Source organism: Mustela erminea, chromosome 18, assembly GCF_009829155.1.
Source record: "Mustela erminea isolate mMusErm1 chromosome 18, mMusErm1.Pri, whole genome shotgun sequence".
In the NCBI taxonomy this organism is placed as follows: Eukaryota; Metazoa; Chordata; class Mammalia; order Carnivora; family Mustelidae; genus Mustela; species Mustela erminea.
The window spans coordinates 45,911,595-45,934,366 of record NC_045631.1 but is presented as its reverse complement, the minus strand read 5'-3'; the positions used below and the strand labels follow the sequence as shown (position 1 = coordinate 45,934,366).

General features: G+C 35.2%; 1 protein-coding gene across 4 annotated transcripts in view; it reads right to left on the bottom strand.

The window, feature by feature from the left end:
• Positions 1 to 22,772, bottom strand: part of EFCAB3 (EF-hand calcium binding domain 3) — a 208,997-nt gene that overhangs the window by 149,924 nt on the left and 36,301 nt on the right. For 3 of the 4 annotated variants that reach the window (XM_032320145.1, XM_032320147.1, XM_032320146.1), the window contains 20 exons: positions 22,229 to 22,333; positions 21,692 to 21,745; positions 20,832 to 20,936; positions 20,179 to 20,235; positions 19,452 to 19,556; positions 18,503 to 18,556; positions 15,727 to 15,831; positions 13,974 to 14,027; positions 13,214 to 13,318; positions 12,171 to 12,224; positions 10,539 to 10,643; positions 9,679 to 9,732; positions 8,916 to 9,020; positions 5,461 to 5,514; positions 4,700 to 4,804; positions 4,477 to 4,530; positions 4,095 to 4,196; positions 3,520 to 3,573; positions 2,493 to 2,597; positions 1,683 to 1,736 (listed from right to left, as the gene is read on the bottom strand). In XM_032320145.1, coding sequence (XP_032176036.1) covers positions 1,683 to 1,736; positions 2,493 to 2,597; positions 3,520 to 3,573; positions 4,095 to 4,196; positions 4,477 to 4,530; positions 4,700 to 4,804; positions 5,461 to 5,514; positions 8,916 to 9,020; positions 9,679 to 9,732; positions 10,539 to 10,643; positions 12,171 to 12,224; positions 13,214 to 13,318; positions 13,974 to 14,027; positions 15,727 to 15,831; positions 18,503 to 18,556; positions 19,452 to 19,556; positions 20,179 to 20,235; positions 20,832 to 20,936; positions 21,692 to 21,745; positions 22,229 to 22,333 — 1,590 coding nt within the window. Of the gene's footprint in view, positions 1 to 1,682; positions 1,737 to 2,492; positions 2,598 to 3,519; positions 3,574 to 4,094; positions 4,197 to 4,476; positions 4,531 to 4,699; positions 4,805 to 5,460; positions 5,515 to 8,915; positions 9,021 to 9,678; positions 9,733 to 10,538; positions 10,644 to 12,170; positions 12,225 to 13,213; positions 13,319 to 13,973; positions 14,028 to 15,726; positions 15,832 to 18,502; positions 18,557 to 19,451; positions 19,557 to 20,178; positions 20,236 to 20,831; positions 20,937 to 21,691; positions 21,746 to 22,228; positions 22,334 to 22,772 lie in introns of those variants that run through there. The other variant, XM_032320149.1, reaches the window with a different exon arrangement.

Sequence of the window (22,772 nt, the reverse complement as noted above, 5' to 3'; positions counted from 1 at the left end):
GTGTGTGTGTGTGTGTAGTTAAGATTTACTCTTTAAGCAATTTCCACAAATACGATATAGTATTGTCAACTCTAGTCACCATGTTGTACATGTTGTACATTGTATCTCCAGAATTTACTCCTCTTATAGCTGGAGATTTGTATTCTTTGATTATCTTCACCCATTCCCTTCCCCATCCCCCTCCCTCTGGCAACTATCAGTCAGTTCTGGGTTTGTTTGTTTGTTTCTTCTGGATTCCAGATATAAGTGAAATCATATAGTATTGTATCATACTGTTTTTTTTCTGTCTGACTTATTTCACTTAGCATAATGTCCTCAAGATTCATCCATGTTGTTGGAAATGGCAAGACTTCCTTCTTTTTTACAGCTGAGTAATAGTCTAGTGTGTGTGTGTGTGTGTGTGTGTGTGTGTATCTCCTATTTTCTTTATTCATTCATCTGTCCATAGATACATTGTTTCTGTGTCTTGAGTATTGTAAATAATCCTGCAAGGAATATGGGGGTATAAACACCTCTTTAAGATAGTAATAGTTGTTTACTGTTACATGAATACACATGCTGAAAGAGAATGACTTCCTAATCTAGTATAACTGTGAAAATTTTCAGGCAAAGAACAAAACCACAATAGATTTGCATGATTCCTTACAAGCAGAGTTACAATTTAAAGAATTAAAAGTTAGAATTAGAACGTTTTCCTCCAGTGTTAGACATACAGGCCCAGGACAAAGTGAGGTGGGACAGGGTTGCGCAGCTGTAACTGAACAGCACTGAACAAAAATCTCCACACAGAAACAGAGATCGTATTTGTTTCCTAAACTCTTACGCTCAGATTATTTTCTCTGCTCCTGCTCACATTGTGGAATAAATGTTAAACCTTCCTCCCTGCCTCCCACTTTCCTCCTTCCTCCCCACTTCCTTCCTTGCTTTCTTCCTTCCCTCCTCCTATCTTTCCTTCCATCTTTAGTTCTGTTCATATGTTTCTTCAGAGAAAGCCTGGAAAATGCAACCCGGTAGAAAACTTTCATCTAAGACAAAGTAAGAGTTATTACCAGGAAAAACACAGATGTGATACAAGCAGCAAAATGTGTTATAATCTATTGGTATACATTTAATGATAACTAGGGAGAGAGCCCAAATGTCCTTCAACTGATGAATGGTTCAAGATGTGGTACACACACACACACACACACACACACACACACACAAACGCACACACGCACACACAGAGAATTACTCAGCCATCAAAAAGAATGAAATCTTGCCATTTGCAATGATGTGGACGGAACTAGAGCATATTACGCTAAATGAAATAAGTCAGAGAAAGACAAATACAATATGATTTTATCATATGCAGAATTAAGAAACAAAACAGATGAACACAGAAAAAGGGAAGGAAAAATAAAATAACAGAGAGGGAGGCAAACCATAGAGACTCTTAATTATAGAGAACCGACTGAGGGTTGCTGGAGGGTAGGCGGGTGGGGGAATGAGCTTGATAGGTGATGGGGATTAAGGAGGGCACTCGTTGGGATGAGCACTGGGTATTCTATGTAACTGATGAATCATTAAATTCTACTACTGAAACCAATACTATATGTTAACTAACTTAAATTTAAATAAAATTTCAAAAATTTAAGGCTTAAGGATATTTCATATGTCTCCTCTTTGTACTTCTTACTCACTTTTATTATATCTCACACCCTTCAGCAACCTGTTCTGAAACACCTTTTCATGAGCTGTAAGAGAAGGCACAGTTCAGATCTCTAGGAAATTGATATGAAGAGTCACCAAATCATTATAAATTATATGATCATAGAAGATACATTTCAATGATTTGCTTTAAAAATTAACCTATTTTATAGTTATACAATAAGGACATTTAAAAATATAAGTGTTTTCCATAGTGACAAACATACAACTCTTTGGAATTAGAGACATTTATTGAACTCTCTCATGGTGCAATTCTAAAAAATACATTAAACTGTGTCTTTCTTTTTGTTTTTTCAGATTTTTTATTTATTTGAGAGAGAGAGAAAATGAGAAAGAGAGAGGGAGAAAAAGAGAGAGCATGAGAAGGGGGAGGGTCAGAGGGAGAAGCAGACTCGCTGCTGGGCAGGGAGCCTGATGACTCGATCCAGGGACTCCAGGATCGTGATCTGAGCTGAAGGCAGTTGCTTAACCAACTGAGCCACCCAGGTGCCCATGTCTTTCTTTTTATTCCACTGATGTCCTATTTCTCCTTCTGATTTTTCATTGCTCTGATTGAAAAACTGTGGCTGATCTGAAGGGGAAGTATTAGTCACTTGGACAACTATATGGCAATGTAGTGATGAATCTAAAATTGTGTTTGAAGCGGTAATGACAGAATTTCTATCAATCTAAGGCATTTTTTAGGCAAAACTGTACTATTAAAAGATTGAGAATGGGTCACATTGACCCATTAAATCAAGTTCCCGGGATGGCAAGTTGGCATTTATGTGGCATTTACTTACCATCAATGGGTAGTGTTTTCAGCAAGTGTTTGTGCTCCGAATCTGTAAGCTCAATCCCCATGCCTTTCAGAATATTCTGTAGGTCACTGGCATCAATCTTTTCTCCTTTGAAAAGATGGAACAGTTTTAGGTTAAAATATGAAGGGACAATCTAATTATTTTAAATCATCTAGACATACACTTCTGCTGCTCTAGTACTAGTACTAGTACTAGTTTTTCTCTAATATTCTCTAGTATTTCTCTAATACCAGAATAAGAAGGAAATGCAGAGTGAAAGATTTCCTGATAAAAAGAGTCAAATGGTAAATAAAAAATAGAATTTGTCCCTTAGTAATACTAAACAGGAAGGGGTGGCTGGGTGGCTCAGTCAGTTAAGTGTTTGCCTTCAGCTCAGATCATGTTCCTGAGGTCCTGGGATCGAGTCCTGCACTGGGCTCCGCGCTCAGCAGGGGGTTTACGTCCCTCCCTCCTCTGGCCTCTCCCTGCTTGTACTCGTTCTCCCTCTCTCAAATAAATAAATAATGTCTTTCAAAAAGATAGTGAGCAGGATATATTCCTGATACTGAGAATAATACCACATAGTGCAGAAGCAAATCTGATCATATAGTTACCTAAAAATAAGTTCAAGAGACGGTTAGTATAATATAATACACAATTAACAAACTATGACATATTTTACTTTATTTTGTTAAAACTATGTGATTAGTTGGCAGGAGTGGACTTATTATTTTTAATGTTCCACTCTACTTTTACTGTGTCCGTCTAGTTTTTGGTCTGTAAGTACCAGCCAGATAGTTTCATTGAAAAAAAAGAAGCATCAGAGTATAAGACTCATTATGAGAAAGTTATCTTTTTGTTTTACTTATAAACTCAGATCATGTTAGATTAAGCTATTGATCAGTAGATGCAAATATTTATCAAAATGAATGCTGAAAATATGTGAATTTATAGCTAGTTTGAGAACATATTATTAAAATTTTTAATGTAAATCATGATTTATTACAAATCATTTATAACAAATTCTTACCTGTAAAAGCTTTTGCTTTATCCTTCAAAGTTTCCAAAGCAACTTTATTATCACCTGTAACAAAAACCCATAACTTGAAGCTCATAAAATGATGTAAAACACATACACATGTATATATGTAAAATACAATGACGTAAAACACAACTCCTCCCCTTCACATTATAATAGCACTTACGTGTCCTGGACATCTTATTAAGCACTTCAAATTGTCATTCAATAAATATTTACTCAGAATATGTTATGAGCATAGAGTAGAAAAAATTAAAATATTAAAGATATACTTATTTAAAAAATGCAAATATGACTTTCTATTTCATAAAATATTAACTGTTGAATTTGACAATGAAAAGATAGGGTTCAAAAGTGGCTTTCTTGTTCTTGGAATTGGGAAGACTCTTCTAGCGACTGTGCCACCAGTGTCCACAAACTACATTCCCAGTTTCTTTGTCAGTGTCATTGCCTCATCTCCAATCTTGACATCTTCTGCATAAAAAGTTCCCTTATTCCATTCCTCTCATTGCTAAAAGGTACATAAAATCTAAAACTCAAAATCCAACAGTATCTCATATGCTCACCACTGATGGGCAGGTTTTGTTTCAGATCTTCCAGTTCCTTGTCAGTGAGCTCGATTCCCATGTTGCCTATAACGGTTTCCAGGTTCTTGACGTCAACCTTCCCTTAATCAGAAAGAGAAAGGCCTGTGAGGAAAATTGAGTGACTCTAAAAAAGTTATTTTTAAGTTTAAGTTTTTTTTTTTTTTAAGAGAAGATGGGTCTTTCTGCCAAGGCATAAAAACTAAAATTTTATTACCAAAACATGGATACCACAAAGTCCAACTCTGGGCAAATACTTACAATAAGGAGTATAGTAACAGAATCAACATGGCAGTTAAGGTGAATGGTAAATGTAGTTACTGTTCCAATAGGAATTCTAGGTTTATAGTGACTTTGTACTCACCTGTAATAGCTTTCACTGCTCCCATCAAGTTAGGCAGATCAACATTCCCATTTGCTACATAAGTCCAAAAGAAACACATAATCAGTGACACAAGCTTAGAAAAAGATATAAATTATTCATATAGTATAATAAATTCCAGCTAAATTTGACTCATCCTAATTTTAATGGATATACCTATAAATAGAGGACAACCAGATGCCCTAGTGCTATCTCTTGGGCTCACCATCAACTTGTAGTTGTCTTGACAGTTCAGCAAATTCCTCCTCTGTGAGCCTCATTCCCATATTTTCCAAATTAGAATGGAGGTTATTAGTTTTCATCTTCCCACCTTAGGAAAGAGACAGTGAAGCAACATTTGGAAAAAAAAGGTATATATAGCAAAATTAAAAAAATATAGTAAAACTACTAACTTTAATGACCGCATATTATTAAAACAAAAGAGACAAAACATAAAACATATTTCAGGCCTCTGTTATGGTTACATTTCAACAAGACTAAAACCCCAAATAGACCTGTCCACTTGAAGACCCAAAGAGAAAGTCAAGAGAGAGTCAGAATGAGAATTGTATTTCCTTTAGTCTATTCTTTTTGACAAGCCTACATAATAAAACAGGGTTAAGGGGCTTGAACAAATAGAACTACAGGCCACTAACTTAATTACTCAGTACAAAAAGTAGGGTTATTTTTGTTTATTGATTTGACATATTAGGTATCATTGTAGCTGACCATTGCTCTTTGAAAATGATTAGGGTTTTTTGTTTGTTTGTATTTCATAGGATTGATTTTTCTTTTTGAGAAAGAGTTGAAAAAATTTTAAGAAGATACTGGACTGCCTGCCAAGAGAAAGTGCATATTAACAGCAGATAAAATGTAGTTATGCTGAAAGAATCATAAATAAAAACTTAAAGAGGGCCAAGGTTCATGCTTAGATGATATATCTGGAGAATCCAGATAATATGCCTTATAATTTTGTTTCTTACTTACTTTTAGGAGACTTCATAGCCTTCAGTAACCTATTACGATATAACTTTCCATTGGCTGTAAGAAAAGTCAGAGTTCATGTAATGGTAAAATGAATATGAGATTCACAAAAATAGCACAAGTAGAGTCATTTTGGAAACAGAAAATCTAGTCTTTTATCAATATACAAAAATTGATTGTATATCTATACTGCTGCAATGAGCAAACCAAAAAGGAACTAAGAAAGCAATTCCATTTACAAAGCATCAAAAAGAGAAAATGCTTAAGAATCATTTTAACAAAAGGAGTACAAAACTTATACTTTGGAGATTATAAAACATTGTAGAAAGAAATTAAAGAAGACCTAAAGAAATGAAAAGACACCTAAGTTTATGGATTGGAAGACTTAATATTGTGAATATGGCAATACTCCCTAAATTGATCCATGGAATCAATGCAATTTTATAAAAAATTCTAGTTGGTTTGTTTGCAGAAATTAATGAGCTGATCCTAATATTTATATGGTAAAGCTGGGGCCCCAAATAGCAAAAATAATCTTGAAAAGGAAAAAAAAACGTGGGGTTCTCACACTTTCTTTATTTAAAGATTTATTGATTTATTTGAGAAAGCGAGCACGCTGGCTTGTGAGTGTTCATGGGGGGAGGGACAGGGCAGAGGGAGAGAATCTTAAGCAGTCTCCCTGCTGAGTGCAAAGCCCCAATCCATGAGATTATGACCTGAGCTGAAACCAATAGTTGGACACTTGATGGAGCCATCTAGGCACCCCATACACTTTTCATTTTAAAAACTACAAAACTACAGTAATCAAGACAGTGGGATACTGGCATTAAAAAAAGTGGATATATAGATCAATGGAATAGAATTTTGAATCCAGAAATAAACCTTCCAATTTATGGTCAATTGACTTTTGACAAGGTTACCAGCACCATTCAGTGAAGTAAGAACGGGCTTTTCAACAAATGGTGCTGGGACAACTGGATATTCACGTGCAAAGAGAATATTCTTTTGGATCCCTATCTCACACTATATACAAAATTAACTCAAGATGGGGCAGTTGGGTGGCTCAGTCAGCTAAGTGTGTGACTCTTGATTTTGGTTTGGGCTGTGATCTTAGGGTCATGAAATTGAGCTCTGCATAAGGTTCTATGCTGGGTGTAGAGCCTGCTTGGGATTCTCTCTCTCCCTCTCCCTCTGCCCCTGCTCAACTCTCTGTAAAAAAATAAAAATAAAAAATTAACCGAAGGTGGATCAAAGACCCAATTATAAGTGTTAAAACTATAAAAATATTAGTAGAAAACAGCTGTTTAAGTTTTCTTAACCTTAGGTTAGACAATGTTTTTTTTAAATATATGACACCCAAAGCACAAGCAACAAAAGAAAAAAATTATAATCTGGATACCAACAAAATTAAAAACTTCTGCACATCAAGGAACACTATCAAGAAAGTAAAAATATAATTCACAGAACAGGAGAAAACTTTTGCAATCATATATCTGATAAGGAACTTGTATCTAGAAAACATAAGGGACTTGTATCTAGAATATATAAAGAACTTCTATGATTCAATAATAAAAAGACACCTAATTTAAAAATGGACAAGGGATATGAATAGATTTTTCTCCAAGGGAGACATACATTTAGCTAATATACACATGAAAAGATGCTTAACATAATTAGCCACCAGGGAAATTGAAACCAGAATAAGATACAACCTCACACTCACTATGATGTAATCAAAGGACAGATAACAAGTGTTGACTAGGATGTGGAGAAATTGGAACTCTGATGGACTGCTGGTAGAAATGTAAAGTAGGGCAGCCACTCTGGAAAACAACCTAGCTTCCTCAAATGGTTCAACATAGAGTTACCATATGACCCAACAATTTCACTCTTAAGTTATATACCCAAGACAAAAGAAAATATGTTTCCATGTAAAAACTTGTACATGAATGTTCAGAGGAAAATTATTCATAATAGCTAAAATGTGGAAATCATCCTAACATCCATCAATCCAAGAATGGATAGATAAAATGTAGTTTGTCCATACACAGCACATTATTCAGCTGTGAAAAGAAACAAAGCACAGTTGACCTTTGAAACAGGGGTTTGAACTCTGCATGGAGTGTTTGCAGTGCTGTAAATGTAAATGTAAATGTAAATGTATTTTCTCTCCCTTACAATTAATTTCTTTCCTTCCTTCTCTTCTCTTCCTTTCCTTTCCTATCCTCCCTCCTTCTTTCTCTTTCTTTCTTTCTTTCTTTCTTTCTTTAAGATTTTTATTTATTTAGAGAGAGAGAGAAAGAGAGAGAGTACGAGCAGGGGAAGGGGGAAAGGTTAGAGGGAAAGGGAGAGAATCTCAAGCAGGCTCTGTGCTGAGCATGGAGCTGAATGTCAGCTCATGACCTGAGCTTGTAATCAAGAGTCAGAGGTTTAACTGACTGGGCCACCCAGGCACCTGTCTTCCTTATGATTTTCTTAATAACACTTTCTTTTCTCTAGCTTACCTACTGTAAGAGTATATAATACATACAGCATACAAAACGTATATCAGTGGACTGTTTGTGTTGTCTGTAAGGCTTCTGGTCAGCGGAAGGCAATTAGTAGCTAAGTTTTTGGAGAGTCAAAAGTTATATACAGATTTTTGTCTGCTCAGGGAGTCAGTGCTCCTAGCTCCCATGTTGTTCAAGGGTCAACTGTACTGAGAATATGTAACAGGATTGGGATGAACCTTGAAACCACTGTGCTAAGTGAAACTAGTCACAAAGCACCACATATTGTATGATTCTATTTATGTGGAACATTCAGAACAGGAAAAGGGATAGAGATAGAAAATAGTCATTGCTCAGAGCTGAGGGGCATGGAGAAATTGGAAGGTGACTATCAATGGGTCTGGGGTATCTTTCTGGGATAATAAAATTGTTCTAAAGTTGTTTGTGGTGATGAAGGCACGATTTTGTGAATACATTAGAATTCACTGAGTTGTATGCTTTATTGGGTTAATTGTATGATACGTGGATGATGTCTCAGTAATTCTGTTAAAAATGTTTTACTCCAAATTTTCATCTTTATGTAACAATGAAATTAAGGAAGAGAAGCCTTTTTCAATATGACAAACTTGTCCTCTTGAGTAGGCTTACTATACTGTATAAATATCTTCCCTTTCTTTTTAATTATTTTAATTTCTTCTATTGCTCTCTTATCTCTTTTTTCCCCCTTCTTCTGGTATAAGCCCCGAAGGGCAATAGAAGACATTTGTTAGTTCTGATGGCAACTTACATCTGAGGAATTGCTTGGCTTCTAAAATAAACTCTAAATGACATTCACAGTTTTTATATGTAGACTACATTTTGGTTTCTAAAAAATGTTCTATCATGTTTTAGAAGAAATTAAAAAGTTGCATGCAGATCCACAAAAATCTAAGTTCCCTGGAAACTTACACAGACACTTGTATGACTCACCATCAATCGGCAGTATTTTCAGCATCTCCTCTAGTTCCTTATCTGCAAACTCAATTCCCAGATTTCCCAGAACATTTTTTAGATTACTTGACTCAATCTTCTCACCTTTGAAAAAATAGGAAATTTGGTACATACCTTTATTTCACATAACAGTAATTATTTCTAGTGAAAAAATTATTTTAGGATAATTAATATCATCTTCTCACTCTCTGATTGAAGAATAAAGTAAAAATAAAACATTTCAACAACAAAATCAGTATAGATGTTAGGTCAAATTTATTTCCTTAATATGAGCAAGAGAGTTTCTTCTAAAAATTAAGGACAGACTACTTTCAGAATAAAATTTGATCTATTGATTAAAAAAATAGATGCTTACATGAATTTTTCTTTGAAAAAGTATTTTAATTTAAAAAATAAGAATTAAATGATAAATACAATGAATACATTACCTCAATCAATTTTAGGCTCCATTCTGATTTTCTGTGTCATTCTATATGTGGTTATTAATCACTGGTGAACTGAATTATATTATTGACATAAACAACAGAGATTACAGAACTTGAAAGCAAGAGATAGTATGGTAATTTCATTGTAAAAAGAGATAATTTTATATCAATACATGAAACATTAGAGACAAATACTTCATTAAAAATAAAGAGAAATACCAGAATTTATAAGTCAATGATGGAGTACTAGGAAATATCAGAAAAAAAATTTAATGTAGATAATAGGAATCCTAATTTTATGGTAACTTTTCTCTCACCTGTAAAGTCTGTGATGTTTTCCATCAGTGTCTCTAGAGGAATTTTCTCATCAACTATAGAAGATCAAAATCACAGTATATTATATTATAGATCTCATATGTTTTAAATCTCATATATCATATAGATCTCATATTATGAGATACAATACAAAGTTGGTGGAAAAACATAGGAACAACTATAATAGTTGTACTTCTATGTGTCAGACCTCATCCTAATTGTTATATATGTTTATTTAACAATTAAAAAAAAGATTTTATTTATTTATTTGACAGAGAGATCACAAGTAGGCAGAGAGGCAGGCAGAGAGAGAGGGGGAGGCAGGCTCCCTGCTGAGCAGAGAGCCCAATGCGGGGCTTGATCCCAGGACCAAAGGCAGAGGCTTAACCCACTGAGACACCCAGGAGCCCTTAACAAATATTTTTGAACACACTTTCTAGATTATTATTCTCTCCAGTTTTTAAGATTAGCATGAATGGGAGGAACAGCCCAATATGAAAATCATACAATTGCAGTGATGCAATTTGGCCTATAATATCTCAAATTTATTTGTGTTAGAGGAACTTATTCAGAAGTGAGTGTGCTGAAAGAATGCTCCATTCTTGTATTCAGAATTGGAAAGACTACTAACCATGATACTTGCATATAAAAACACATATAAAAAATCTTTCAATTTTGACTTTGTTAACTGGATACTCATAAACTTAAATGACATTCTCCATGTTTTAGTCATTGCTGTGCTATATCACCACTTGGTTCTTGGGCCTTCCCTTCCCCTTATGGAAAGGACATTTCTTTCCTTAAAGATCCTTTTAACTAAACACTCTCCAGGGTTAACCAGTGTATCTGATAACATCCTTACCACCAACATGCATGTTTTCAACTAGATCTTTAAGTTCTGTATCTGCAAGCTTGATCCCCAGGTTGTTCAGAACAGTGTCCAGGTTGTTGATATTGACTTTCCCACCTAAGAAATGTAACAGTCCAAAGGAGAAGGGCTTACACACTTTTGATACACATATTCCATTGTGAATTTCTTAAACAGTAGATCATTACTCATATAATATGCACACTGTTTCAGACAGGTTATATACTCACTAAAGCCTATTCAAGGATTCCCCCAAAGTCTACTACTTACCTAAAGTAAAGAATATTTGCTCTAAAGTGAACATAATAATAAAAAAAAGAATAATTTGGGAAAATTGCTACTTCTTTGGTGCCAATACACTTGTATTGTTTACTAGTAGAATATATCTTGTTCACTAGTAAAATATACTTCTCCATTAAACAAATAAAGTGAAAAAAATAAATTAATTAATGTTCAACAATTTTAACACAGAGACCAAATATTTTAAGCCCTCAACTACAAAGTTCGAATTAAGGCTACTTCCCTTGAGATTTGTCTTGGGGACCAGCCTACACAAACACAAGGTTTTAAAGGGCACTCAGTACTGAAATTAGTTTGAAAAGGTATAGAAATAGAGGCTCAGAGTATGGACAAGTCTCTCAATAAGTGAATGAGAAAGGGAGGAAAGAGATTGAGTTGTGGCCAAAGAGGTATGAAGAGTTTTAGTTTGCTTATTTTATAGGATGGGATACGCTGAGCATGTAGATGGGCTGAAAGGAAAGCTTGTCCACTGAGGAAGAGGTTGAAAATGGTGAATGGGATGAAGTCTTAAAGATGTGGGAGAGAATGGAGTCAATCCTGGTAAGCCTTGAAGAGGAAGAGCTACTCTTCACTCATCCTTTGATACTAGGATGGGTATGCTTAAAGATACCTGTAAAGGTAGGCATTGGGGATAGAAAGTTGAGGGTTATCACTCTTGCTAGCCTCAATTTTCTTGGAGAATTAAAAAAAATCCGGTGGAGAAAAAATAAATGGTGTTCAATAAATGCTCAGGGAATTCTGGTACTGGAGGTAAATATTCTTTAGTTCTCAACGGTTGTAGATTGACTTTTTTTTTTTAATTTTTTTTTTAAAGATTTTTTTTTATTTATCTGACAGAGATCACAAGTAGGCAGAGAGGCAAGCAGAGGGAGAGGAGGAAGCAGGCTCCCTGCAGAGCAGAGAGCCCGATGTGGGGCTCAATCCCAGGACCCTGGGATAATGACCTGAGCCGAAGGCAGAGGCTTAACCCACTGAGCCACCCAGGTGCCCCAGCAGATTGACTTTTGATGAATGAACTCAGTCTAGTGTTTTCTGCTATTTATTAAATTCCCTGAATCATTGCTAATCCTTTCTATATTTTTTTTTTGCTATGCAAACTTGAAATTTGATATTTTTCTTCCTGAAAATTTGGAAAATGACAAGAAAGTATGGTGCTTTACTTCCAAGATAGAACATGAGATTATCTGCTAAAATAAAGATTGAGCTCTAAAAAAGTATACATTTGCAATCAGTATATATGACAGATGGCAGCAAATTCATATTTCAGAAACAGTATAAAATGAAGATCTCATATTCATTTGTATTCTCATTATGTTTCTCGCTCACCTTTAAGAGACTTCACACCTTCTAGCAACCTGTTCTTGAAGACTTTGTTATCATCTATAAAAAAGAGCACATTTAAGGTCATGGGGGAATAATGTGGCTTTTCACTGAAATTATTTCAGTAAAACTGGGATTTTCATGATATACTCTAGAAATTTCCCCCATTAATATAAAGTATGAGAGAAAATTAGGGAAAGTTTATAACACGGTAAGTCTATCCAAAATTTAGCGCACAAGGTGCCCTATAATATACACAACTTTTTTTGGTAACAGCACCTCTCACCTTTTATCCCCTCACAGTTTAACACCCCTCTTTCTCTTATTTACTTCCCACAATTGCCTGTAGCTATCTACAAGGTAAGGGTATCCTCAGAAATTTATTCCCTTCAATGGTATGAGTCAGTATGTTGGGGATGCTTATCCCAAAACTGAAAGATAAACTGCATAGATGGAAAATTCCCTCAGGAATAAGTAAACATTTAAATTATTTTGAGATGGATATAATTTTTTAATTTATTTATTTTTGCATCTTAGCAAATGGGGATAGTGTGAGTTTTAAAAAAGAGCTCAAGGGCGCCTGGGTGGCTCAGTGGGTTAAGCCGCTGCCTTCGGCTCAGGTCATGATCTCAGGGTCCTGGGATCGAGTCCTGCATCGGGCTCTCTGCTCAGCAGGGAGCCCGCTTCCCTCTCTCTCTCTCTGCCTGCCTCTCTGACTACTTGTGATTTCTCTCTGTCAAATAAATAAATAAATCTTAAAAAAAAATAAAAAAGAGCTCAAAAGGAAACAAAACAAAACAAATGAACATGGGGGAAAAAAGAGAGAATAAAACCAAGAAACAGACTCTCAACTATAGAGAACAAACTGATGGTCACCAGAGGGGAGGTGGGTAGGGAGATGGGTACTGAGGATTAAGGGGGGCCCTTGTGACGAACAGTGGGTATGGAAGTGATGAATCACTAAATTCTATAACTGAAACTAATATTACACTGTATGTTAACTAACTTTTAAACACCCTTTAAGGTCATATCTAATTTGAAATATTTACCACTGAAAGGCAGACTTTTCATCAGCTTCAAACGTTCCTTATCTGTGAATTCTATTCCCATGTTTTTCAGAAGAGTTTTCACATCTTTGGCATCAACCTCCCCTCCTTAAAAAAGGCAGACATCACGACATATATGAATTTAGAGGATCATTTAATGATTCCAAATAGGAAAAATCAATCTATGGCTACATAGCTTGAATATGTACAGAATAAAGAACGAAAGCCAATGAGACCTCTCCAAGTATAATATGACATTCACAAAAAAAGAATTTGACCTTTAAATGCTAACAAAAGAAGTCACAATCATATTGACAATGGCAAAGCAACTCTGAACCCAGTGAAACTTACATTGTGTATCTGTCTTTTCAACTAGAATACTGTAAATTAATTATTCAAATAATTATATCAAATAAGGTATGTTAGTCTCATTTTTATAAGTTTTCTGTAGTATTTACCAAAATTTTACTTCATATATTATTTTACTAATATAGAATTTGGCTATATTGTATGGTGACTAACATAACATTAAAAAAAAAAAGATCCTTGTACCTGGGCCCCTTCATTAAACAAAAAAAGAATTTGGCTGTTCTAAAAGAAAGAAGAAAATATATAAATAAAAAATATACCAGAAAATACATTAATTGTTAGTAATTTAATGAATAAGGAAATAAATGCCATAACTAGATGGGAATTGAGGGATAATGATAAAATATAATTACTATAAATACTAAATGTCTTGGATTGATAGTTTCTCACTTACCTGTAGTAACTTTGACTTCATCCATCACCTCTTTCAGACCAACCATCCCATTAGCTACCAAAAAAGGCACCATGCAAATAATGTCAGAAGTACAGAACACAAACGTAAGACACATATTTTGTGGAAAAAATTCCATGAAAAATTCCCCATATTTTCATTTTACCTGAGACCATCTATTAAATGCCTGGATCTCAGGGAGTTAAAATGATCTCCGTTAATACAAAGGTCTCTTAAAAAAAAATACAAAGGTCTCAGATCTTAGAAACTGGGTCAGGAAAATTGTGCTCTTCCTCGTGTTTTGGATGCCATTATAAGCCATAGTTGAAGATATCGGAGTTGACTAGGTATTCTGGAAACTTTACTTCATGTAGCAACAAACAGCTGAGAAATGGACCATTAATCTAGCCTGGTATGTTTTAAGACTGCTTCCTGCAGGAGATAATGCATGAACTATATTAATGTATCAGAGCGGCTGATCTAAAATATGGAGGGATGGAAAAAACTTCATATGGAGAAGCTGAGAAAAGGGAAAAGTAGAGGGCTATCATGCTATGTGTGTGAAACTACAAATAGTTCAACATGGCTTGAACAGAAGGAAAATGAGAGAAGATATATTCAGATGGGCAGATGGAGACTGAAGGTCTCATGCACTATGATAAGAATCTTTGAATACATTTTAGAGTGAAGATTTTGGTAAACAGAAGGATAGATAGAAAAATGGGCCTGTTGACTTCTCTATAAATAGATGTTCAAATCCTTATTATTTTGCTTTCTTATTATCTAGACCTATTAGATCCTGACAGTACACTCTGCAATTCTTGGTATACACAGGGAAAGGTGATGCTACTTTGATTATTTGTAATGATGATCCAAGATTTACTCTGACTTTAAAATCAGGCTCTCCAGGGGCACCTGGGTGGCTCAGTCAGTTAAACCTCTGCCTTCAGTTTAGGTCATGATCCCAGGGTCCTAGGATCAAAACCCGCATCAGTCTCCTTGCTCAGTAAAGAGCCTGCGTCTCCCTCCCGTTGTACCTGCTGCTTTGCCTACTTGTGATCTCTCTCAGGGTTTGTGTCAAATAAAAAAATAAAATCTTTAAAAAAAATCAAATTAGGCTCCCCCCAAGTATCCATAGGTAAATGAATGGATAAAGATGGGATACACACACACACACACACACACAGGCAAATATTATAGCCATTAAAAAGGATGCGATCTGGCCATCAGCAACAACAATGCGGATGGAGCTAGAGGGTATAGTGCTAAGTGAAATAAATCACTCAGAGAAAGACAAATATCACACAATTTCAGTTATCTGTGGTATTTAAGAAACAAAACAAATGAACAACAACAACAACAGCAAAAACAAAAACAAAAATAAAAAATAAAAACAAAAAGAGAGAGGAGACAAACCAAGAAACAGACCCTTAACTATAGAGGACAAACTGGTGGTTACCAGAGGGGAGGTCTGTGGGAGAATGGATGAAATTTATGATGGGGCTCAATGAGTACACCCGTCATGATGAGCACTGAGTAACATACAGAATCGTTGAATTACTATACTGTCCACTTGAAATAATGTAGCATAGTATGTTAACCTTATAGGAATCAAAATTTTAAAAACAAATTAAAAAAATGAAATTAGGCTCTCCTCCAACCTCTCTAATATGCATCTGTCAAATCTATCTATTTTTAAACACATCAGATATAAAGCAAAATAGAAGATGCCCTGAAGATATCTGTAGGAGCTCACCATCAACTTCTAGGTTTTCTGAGAGATTTGCAAGTTCCTCTTCTGTGAGCTCAATTCCCAATTTTTTTAGAGTGTTGTCCAGCTCATTTGTACGAACCTTTCCCCCTTAGGAAGGAGACAATGTAGGAATTATGAAAAAAGTATATAAGTATATTATACCAAAATTTTGCATGCATATCAACATTCTATTTTTTGGTTTTTATAAGGTGAGGTGATGAATGTGGTAATCATTTCACAATATATAAGTGTATCAAATATCACACTGTATACTTTAAACCTACATGTTATATGTCAATTATGCACCAATAAAGCTGATAAAGAAAAGACTATCCCATGGCCAACTGAATGAGGAAGAAAAAAAAAAACCTGAATCTGAGCCACTTTGTCTTCCTGTTCCTATGTGTCTACAAGTAAAAAAAGGGATGACTTTACTGGTTGGAGTGATTTATTCTGACCATCAGGGGAAACTGGGCTGCTGCTACTACACAGTGGGGATAGGGATAGATATGTCTAGAATCTAGGACACCTGCTGGTATCCCCTTGTTCTGTGATTAAAGCTAATTGTAAATTAAATAATGCAATACAATAGAGACAGGTCCGACAATGGCCCTTATCCTTCAGGAACAAAATTTAGGGTCACCCACCAGGTAAGGAGGTAGGAGCAGCTGAAGTGCTTGGTGAGAGAGAGGGCAATATGAATAGAAATGCAAAAGGAAAGATAAATACTAGCTATATCCACGTGACCAGTTGCTAAAGGACTGCACAAGACTGTAACAGTTATCAGCATTTAACCAATTCTTTTCTTTTTATCTCCTCCTCCATTTTCCCTGCATCTACATGAGATTTGTGAACAGAAGATTTGTGAACAGTAGCTAGTCTTGTATCATTATTTAAATGATAGGATGTCAAGGAAGAATGTGAGTCAGTTAGAAAATGAACATAACCTAGAGATGGATAGTGATAGCTGGAATTTTGAAACATATTCTGAGAAGAGGGTTAGCATAGTTTTGGTTGTATGAGAAACTGTGATTACTGTTTTCATTAGAAATATAAGAGAGGCTAAAAGATAAATATATATATATATGTATATATACATATACATATATATATATATATATATATATATATATATATATATATATATATGTGTGTGTGTGTGTGTGTGGCTGCCAAGTTGCCAAGAGGAAGATGATGGTAGACTGTGACTGTATCAAATTGGCTAAACTGGAATTATATTTCTAGGACTTCCCTCACCTATAGAGTTCTGGCAGGCCACAGAAAATTTTGCAGGAGATCTGGAAGGCACAAGTGAAGGAGCTGCTCCTATACTCTAAAGGTCAGTGTCAGGGGGCCCCTGGGTGGCTCAATCAGTTAAACATCTCACTCCTCAGGTCATGATCTCAGGGTTGTGAGATTGAGCTTAAGATTTTCCACCTCGGGGCACCTGAGTGGCTCAGTGGGTTAAGCCTCTGCCTTCGGCTCGGGTCATGATCCCAAGGTCCTGAAATAGAGCCCCGAGTTGGGCTCTCTGCTCAGCAGGGAGTCTGCTTCCCCCCCTCTCTCTGCCTGCCTCTCTGCCTACTTGTGATCTCACTCTTTGTGTCAAATAAATACATAAATCTTAAAAAAAAAAGAAAAGATTTTCCACCTCTTCCTATGCTCCTACTCCCCACCAATCCCTGCCCTGGCTCACACACACTCTCTTTCTCTCTCAAAAAATATTATAATCAATCAATCATAAATGTCGGTGTTGGGTTCCAGGTGCCATTACAGTCCCTGATAATGTTCTTAATCTTCTGGATCACCTTGTTGGCATAGGGTGGAAGCCAGGCATCCAGATCTGGCTCTCACCACTTCTAGTCTTAGGCTAAGCACATGTCTGTCTCCTTGAAGAGAGATGTCAGTTTCTTTCTCAGGTCACTTACAGTCTTAAGGGTGGGGGAAACAAGAGAGACATGAATTCCACTTTGTCTTCATGGGTTCTAGTTTTTTCTTGTTCTCTCCAACTTTTTCATACCAGTTTTTCCTCCTGAGTGCTGGCATTGCTGACTATGTTGATTTCAGGGAGGTGACAGTTTTCACAGACTTCTTTACCAGCTCTCACAATTGCATAAAATCTAATTCTTACAATAAATCTCTTATTCCATGTCACTCATAGTGATTTTGCTTCTTTAATAAAGCCCTAATGAATATAATAATCATAAATTCTATTAAAGTAAAACAGAACAAAAAAGAGAAATTTTGTGTCTTTGTATAATCACCTTTCAACAAAGCCCAAATCCGAAACAGACTTGTTCAAGTATACAAAATCAGGAAAACAGTTAAAATTAGAGCTTGTCTTAATAACAAGCCTATATAACAAAACAAATTAAGCAGTTTAAGCAAGTGAAACTGCAGACAACCAATCTAATACTTGTATGTAAAAAATAGGGGCTGCATATATATAATGATTTTTGTATGAGTTTTTATATTAGCTACCCATAGAACTGACCAAATCCCTTGAACAAGGCTAACCCTTCCTTTCACTTATGCTGTGACTTCCTAGGTTTGGTTGTTTTTTTGGTGGGAGAGGGGTGTACACAGTTGAAAAAAAAATGCGAGTATATGGAATTTCCTACAAGATAAAAATGTATGCTGTTACTGGTTAAAACGTGGATATACTGAAAACAATCATAAATAAGAAATGATACCAAAGCAAGGAGCCAGGATTCATAATTGAATGGTGTCAAGTTGGTGAAGTCAGACAATATGAATTCTAACTGTGTTTCTTACTTACCATAGAGAGATTTCATACCCTTCAGCAACCCATCCTGATATACCTTCCCAGCAGCTGTGAAAAAAGCCATAATTCATGTAATGATGAAACTAACATAAAACCACAAAAATGGCCTGAATTAAATAATTTCAGAAAAAAAATTTTAAGAAGACTTGTCTCTAATTTTTAGATTACTTCATCTTATATAGCAAAGTTTGGAAACAGAAACTTCTTTCATGGTGACAAACCTTCCTATTCCAGTACCCAAGGGAGTCTACTTGCTCAAACATGAATATTTCTTTCTTTCTTTCTTTTTTTTTTTCCCAGTTTTTAAAATTTAAATTCAGTTTAGTTAACATACAGTGTTATTAGTTTCAGGGGTAGAATTTAGTGATTCATCAGTGGCATATAACACCCAGTGCTCATTACATCATGTGCCCTCCTTAATGCCCATCACCCAGTTACCCCATCTCTCACCAACTCTTCCTCCAGCAACCCACAAATTGTTTCTTATAGTTAAGAATCTCTTATGGTTTTCCTTCCTCTCTGTTTTTATTTTATTTTTCCTTCATTTCCCCTATGTCCATCTGTTTTGTTTCTTAAATTCCACATATGAGTGAAATCATATAGAACTTCCCTTTCTTTTTATTTCTGCTTGCTATCTTTATTCTTTTCTTCATGGATCTCCAATCTCTCTCTCTTCCCTTCTCATGCTATAAACAAATTAGTGGCTTGACAAGTAACAATATGTTTAGTTATTAATGTCCACTCTTGTCTAAAGGGTTACTTAATTTCCATTATAAATCCTAAGACAGGTTGCTATATACCTTCAGGTTGCTATATACCTTAGAACTCAATTTAATATTTTTTCTTTTGTACTTTTGAAGAAAAATAATCAGAAATGAATTTGGAGATATTTACGCAGACGTAAAGACCCACAAAAGACCATGGGCCTTCTATGATAGCTCACCATCAACTGGCAGGGTTTTCAGCAGTTTCTCTTTTTCCTCATCTGTGAGCTCAATCCCCAGGCTTCCCAGGAAATTTTTCAAGTCACTAGGATCAATCTTCTCACCTTTCAAGAGGGGGGATGGTACATGTATGAGCTTCTGGTACTCTCAGAGTATCTCAAGTTATGAGATATGCTCTCTGCCCCTTAATGAGATGCCAATTTCAAGATGAAGAGTTAGGCAAAGATAGTCTCAATTGTAGAACCACTGAGAATGATTTATGGTATTTATAAAATACCGTATTTAAAATGAATTAAAGGGAGTTTTTTTCTAAAGTTGTAAAAGACAACTTCCAGAATAAAATCTGTTGAGTGAATTAAGATAATGTAGATTTGTACCTGAATTATTCTTCAAAACCATCTGATTGTTTTGGCAAGAATTATTGATGATTTCAGGGAATACATTATCTTAATCACTTCTAAGCTTCAGCATACACATTTCTAGATTATGTTCAGTTAAACATTTGTGACATGAAGCCTTTACTTACATAAGCAACAGAAAACTTAGGATTTAAAATTAACATAGAGTCTTGTATTCTATTGCAGAAGCCTTCCTAATGCCAATCCAAGGGGCCTTAGAAGCATGTATTTAATAATGAAACATCAGAATTAAGTAAGATACTAGAAATGCCACTTAAAAAACTAATATAAAGGGCTGAAACCCTAAGAACCTTAAGTTCTCATTTACCTGTAAAGTTAGCTTTCATTTCATTCATTGGTCTCTTTATTGAAATCTTCCTATCAACTGTAGGAGAAAATCAAAAAAGATAAAAAAGACTCAGAAAATACTGTGAAAGAAAACACAGGAGTAAAGATAATAAATCTTATTAACTTTGTGCCAGGCACTATCTTAAGCATATATGCTTACTTAAGAAATATCTACTGAACAATATTTTTCTAGGTTATTGATTTATGCAGTTTTTATTTCCTTCCTTAATATTAGAAAGAAAAACTTAAATATAAAAATATACCATTTCAATAATATAAATTTTACTTAGAGTTTTATAATATTTCAAACCCATATGTGTTAGTAATTGGAAGACATTCGGAAGTACCATCATCTAAGTTGCCTGCGTTTTTCTATTCAAAATGTGGAAGACTGTTTTCTAGCGACCATAAGATGGGTAAAGAGCATAAAAGACATACATACAAAGTGCAATATTTTCATGTTGATTTTGGTAATTGCCTGCTTGGATGCTGGTTACTTGTTTTGCTGATATTTACAGCTTCTTGATTATTTTCAGGGTAGATTACCATTCCTAAGGCCCTTTCCCTCAGACCACTGGCTTTAGTTCTTAAACTCTCCCAGCATGTAACTATAGTATCTGAAAACTTGCTCACCATCAGCAGGAAAATTTTTAGTCAGAGCCTTAAGTTCCTTATCTGATATCTTGATTCCCATATTATCCAGTATAGCACTCAAGTCGTTGGCATTGAATTTCCCATCTAAGGAGAGAGACAGTCCATGAAGAAAATTATGTAACTCCAAAAAAAGAGGTTCTTAAACCTCTTGCTGTGAATTTCATGAACTATGTATCTGTGTTCACAAAGATTACATACAATTTCAGGGGGGTCATATATTCTTTAAAGCCTATTCACAGACATCCCCCCTCCCCAAGTAGTAGGGTTAATGATTCTTGTTGTAAAGTGTGGGGAAAAAAAACCATCAATTGTAGAACAAGAGACTAAGGACCTTATGTCTATAGAGAAAGTCAGCTATGACATTAGAATTAAGGTCCTTTTCTTGAGACTTGTCTTGGGGACTAGACTATAAAACACAAGGTTTTAAACAGCACTGAATAAATGCTAAGCGAATTCAAGTTCTGGAGGAAAATGCGTTTTACTTCTGAACAATATTTTGTTACTTGTTCAGAATTAAAGTAGTAAAAATATTTAGTTTAGTACTTGTTGGCAGCTGATTAACTTCCCTGAGTCAGTGTTAATCTCTTCTGTTATATTTTGCTATCCAACTTGAAATCTGATACTTGTTTTCTTTAAAAGTTTGGAAAACCTTGAAAAAGTACAAGATTTTCTTCCTAGATATGAAGTAAAAGATTGGCAGCTAAGTGTAGCTTGATCTTCAGTGGGAGCATAAATTTACAATCAGTGTAGAGTGAGAGCAGCATCCACTAATGTCTTGGAAACAGTATAAATGCGGAGCTGCTGTATTTGTCTGCACTTTCATTATGCTGCTCACATACCTTTTAGAGACTTCACAACTTCTAGCAGCCTGTTTTGAAAGATCTTGTCATCTTCTATAAGAAAAGGCAGAATTTAAGTCACAGAGAAATGTGGAAAATCATTAGGATACTCTTGGGATAAATGGCTTTTCAAGAGTTTTCACTAGAAATTTCTTTTATAATAAAATTTGAGAGAAAATTGGGTGAAATTTAGCACATCAGGTATTCAACAACACACACGCCCCTTTTCTTCTGCCCAATCTCGCTTTTTTCACTTCTAAACAATCCTTTTCCTCTTTCTACAAATCCCAGATCACCCCCTTTTTTCCCCCATTCTTGATAATAAGGCTCATCATAATGGAAATGCTGTTTCCCAATCTAAAAGTAAAACTGTGTAGATAGGGATTCATTTCAGGTATAAATGGACATTCTAAAATTTTTTTTTAAAATAGACTTTCTTTTTCCTGGAACTGAGGAAATGGAAATAATTTTAGAGGCTCTCACAGACACTGAAATCTAAAGCTTCTTTTTGGTCACATTAGTATTTAAAACGTTTACCCTTAGAAGGATGACGTTTTATCAGGTCCAAGAATACTTTATCTTTGAGATCTTTCCCCAGGTTTTCCAGAACAGTTTTCACACTGTTGAGATCAGCCTTTTCTCCTTAATAAAAAGATTAAAATAATGACATCCAATGAATTTAAGTATAATCAAATGATTGCAAATAATAAAACTAAATTATGATGCCCTTACAAAATGAGGATGAGCTGGGGGAAGTGAGGGTTGCTGAGCTCTGACCAATTACACTGAGGTGATGTCATTCACAGAAACATAATTGGTTTTCTAAAGGCTAATAAGAGAGGGCAACCTCACTGGTAATCATGATAATGTACGTGCAGGACTTCCAACTATGGAGAACATAATTAACCAAGGGCCCCACCTTCTGCTTTGAAATTAATCTGTGTTTTTTGCACAAAATCCACACCTACCATTGGCACTGGTCAAGGGCTGGGTGCAGCTCCTAAGGGAGCCCAGTTCCTGGGGAATATGATGACTTTAACCAGGGGATTTTTAAAAACAGATTATTTATTTATTTGAGGGA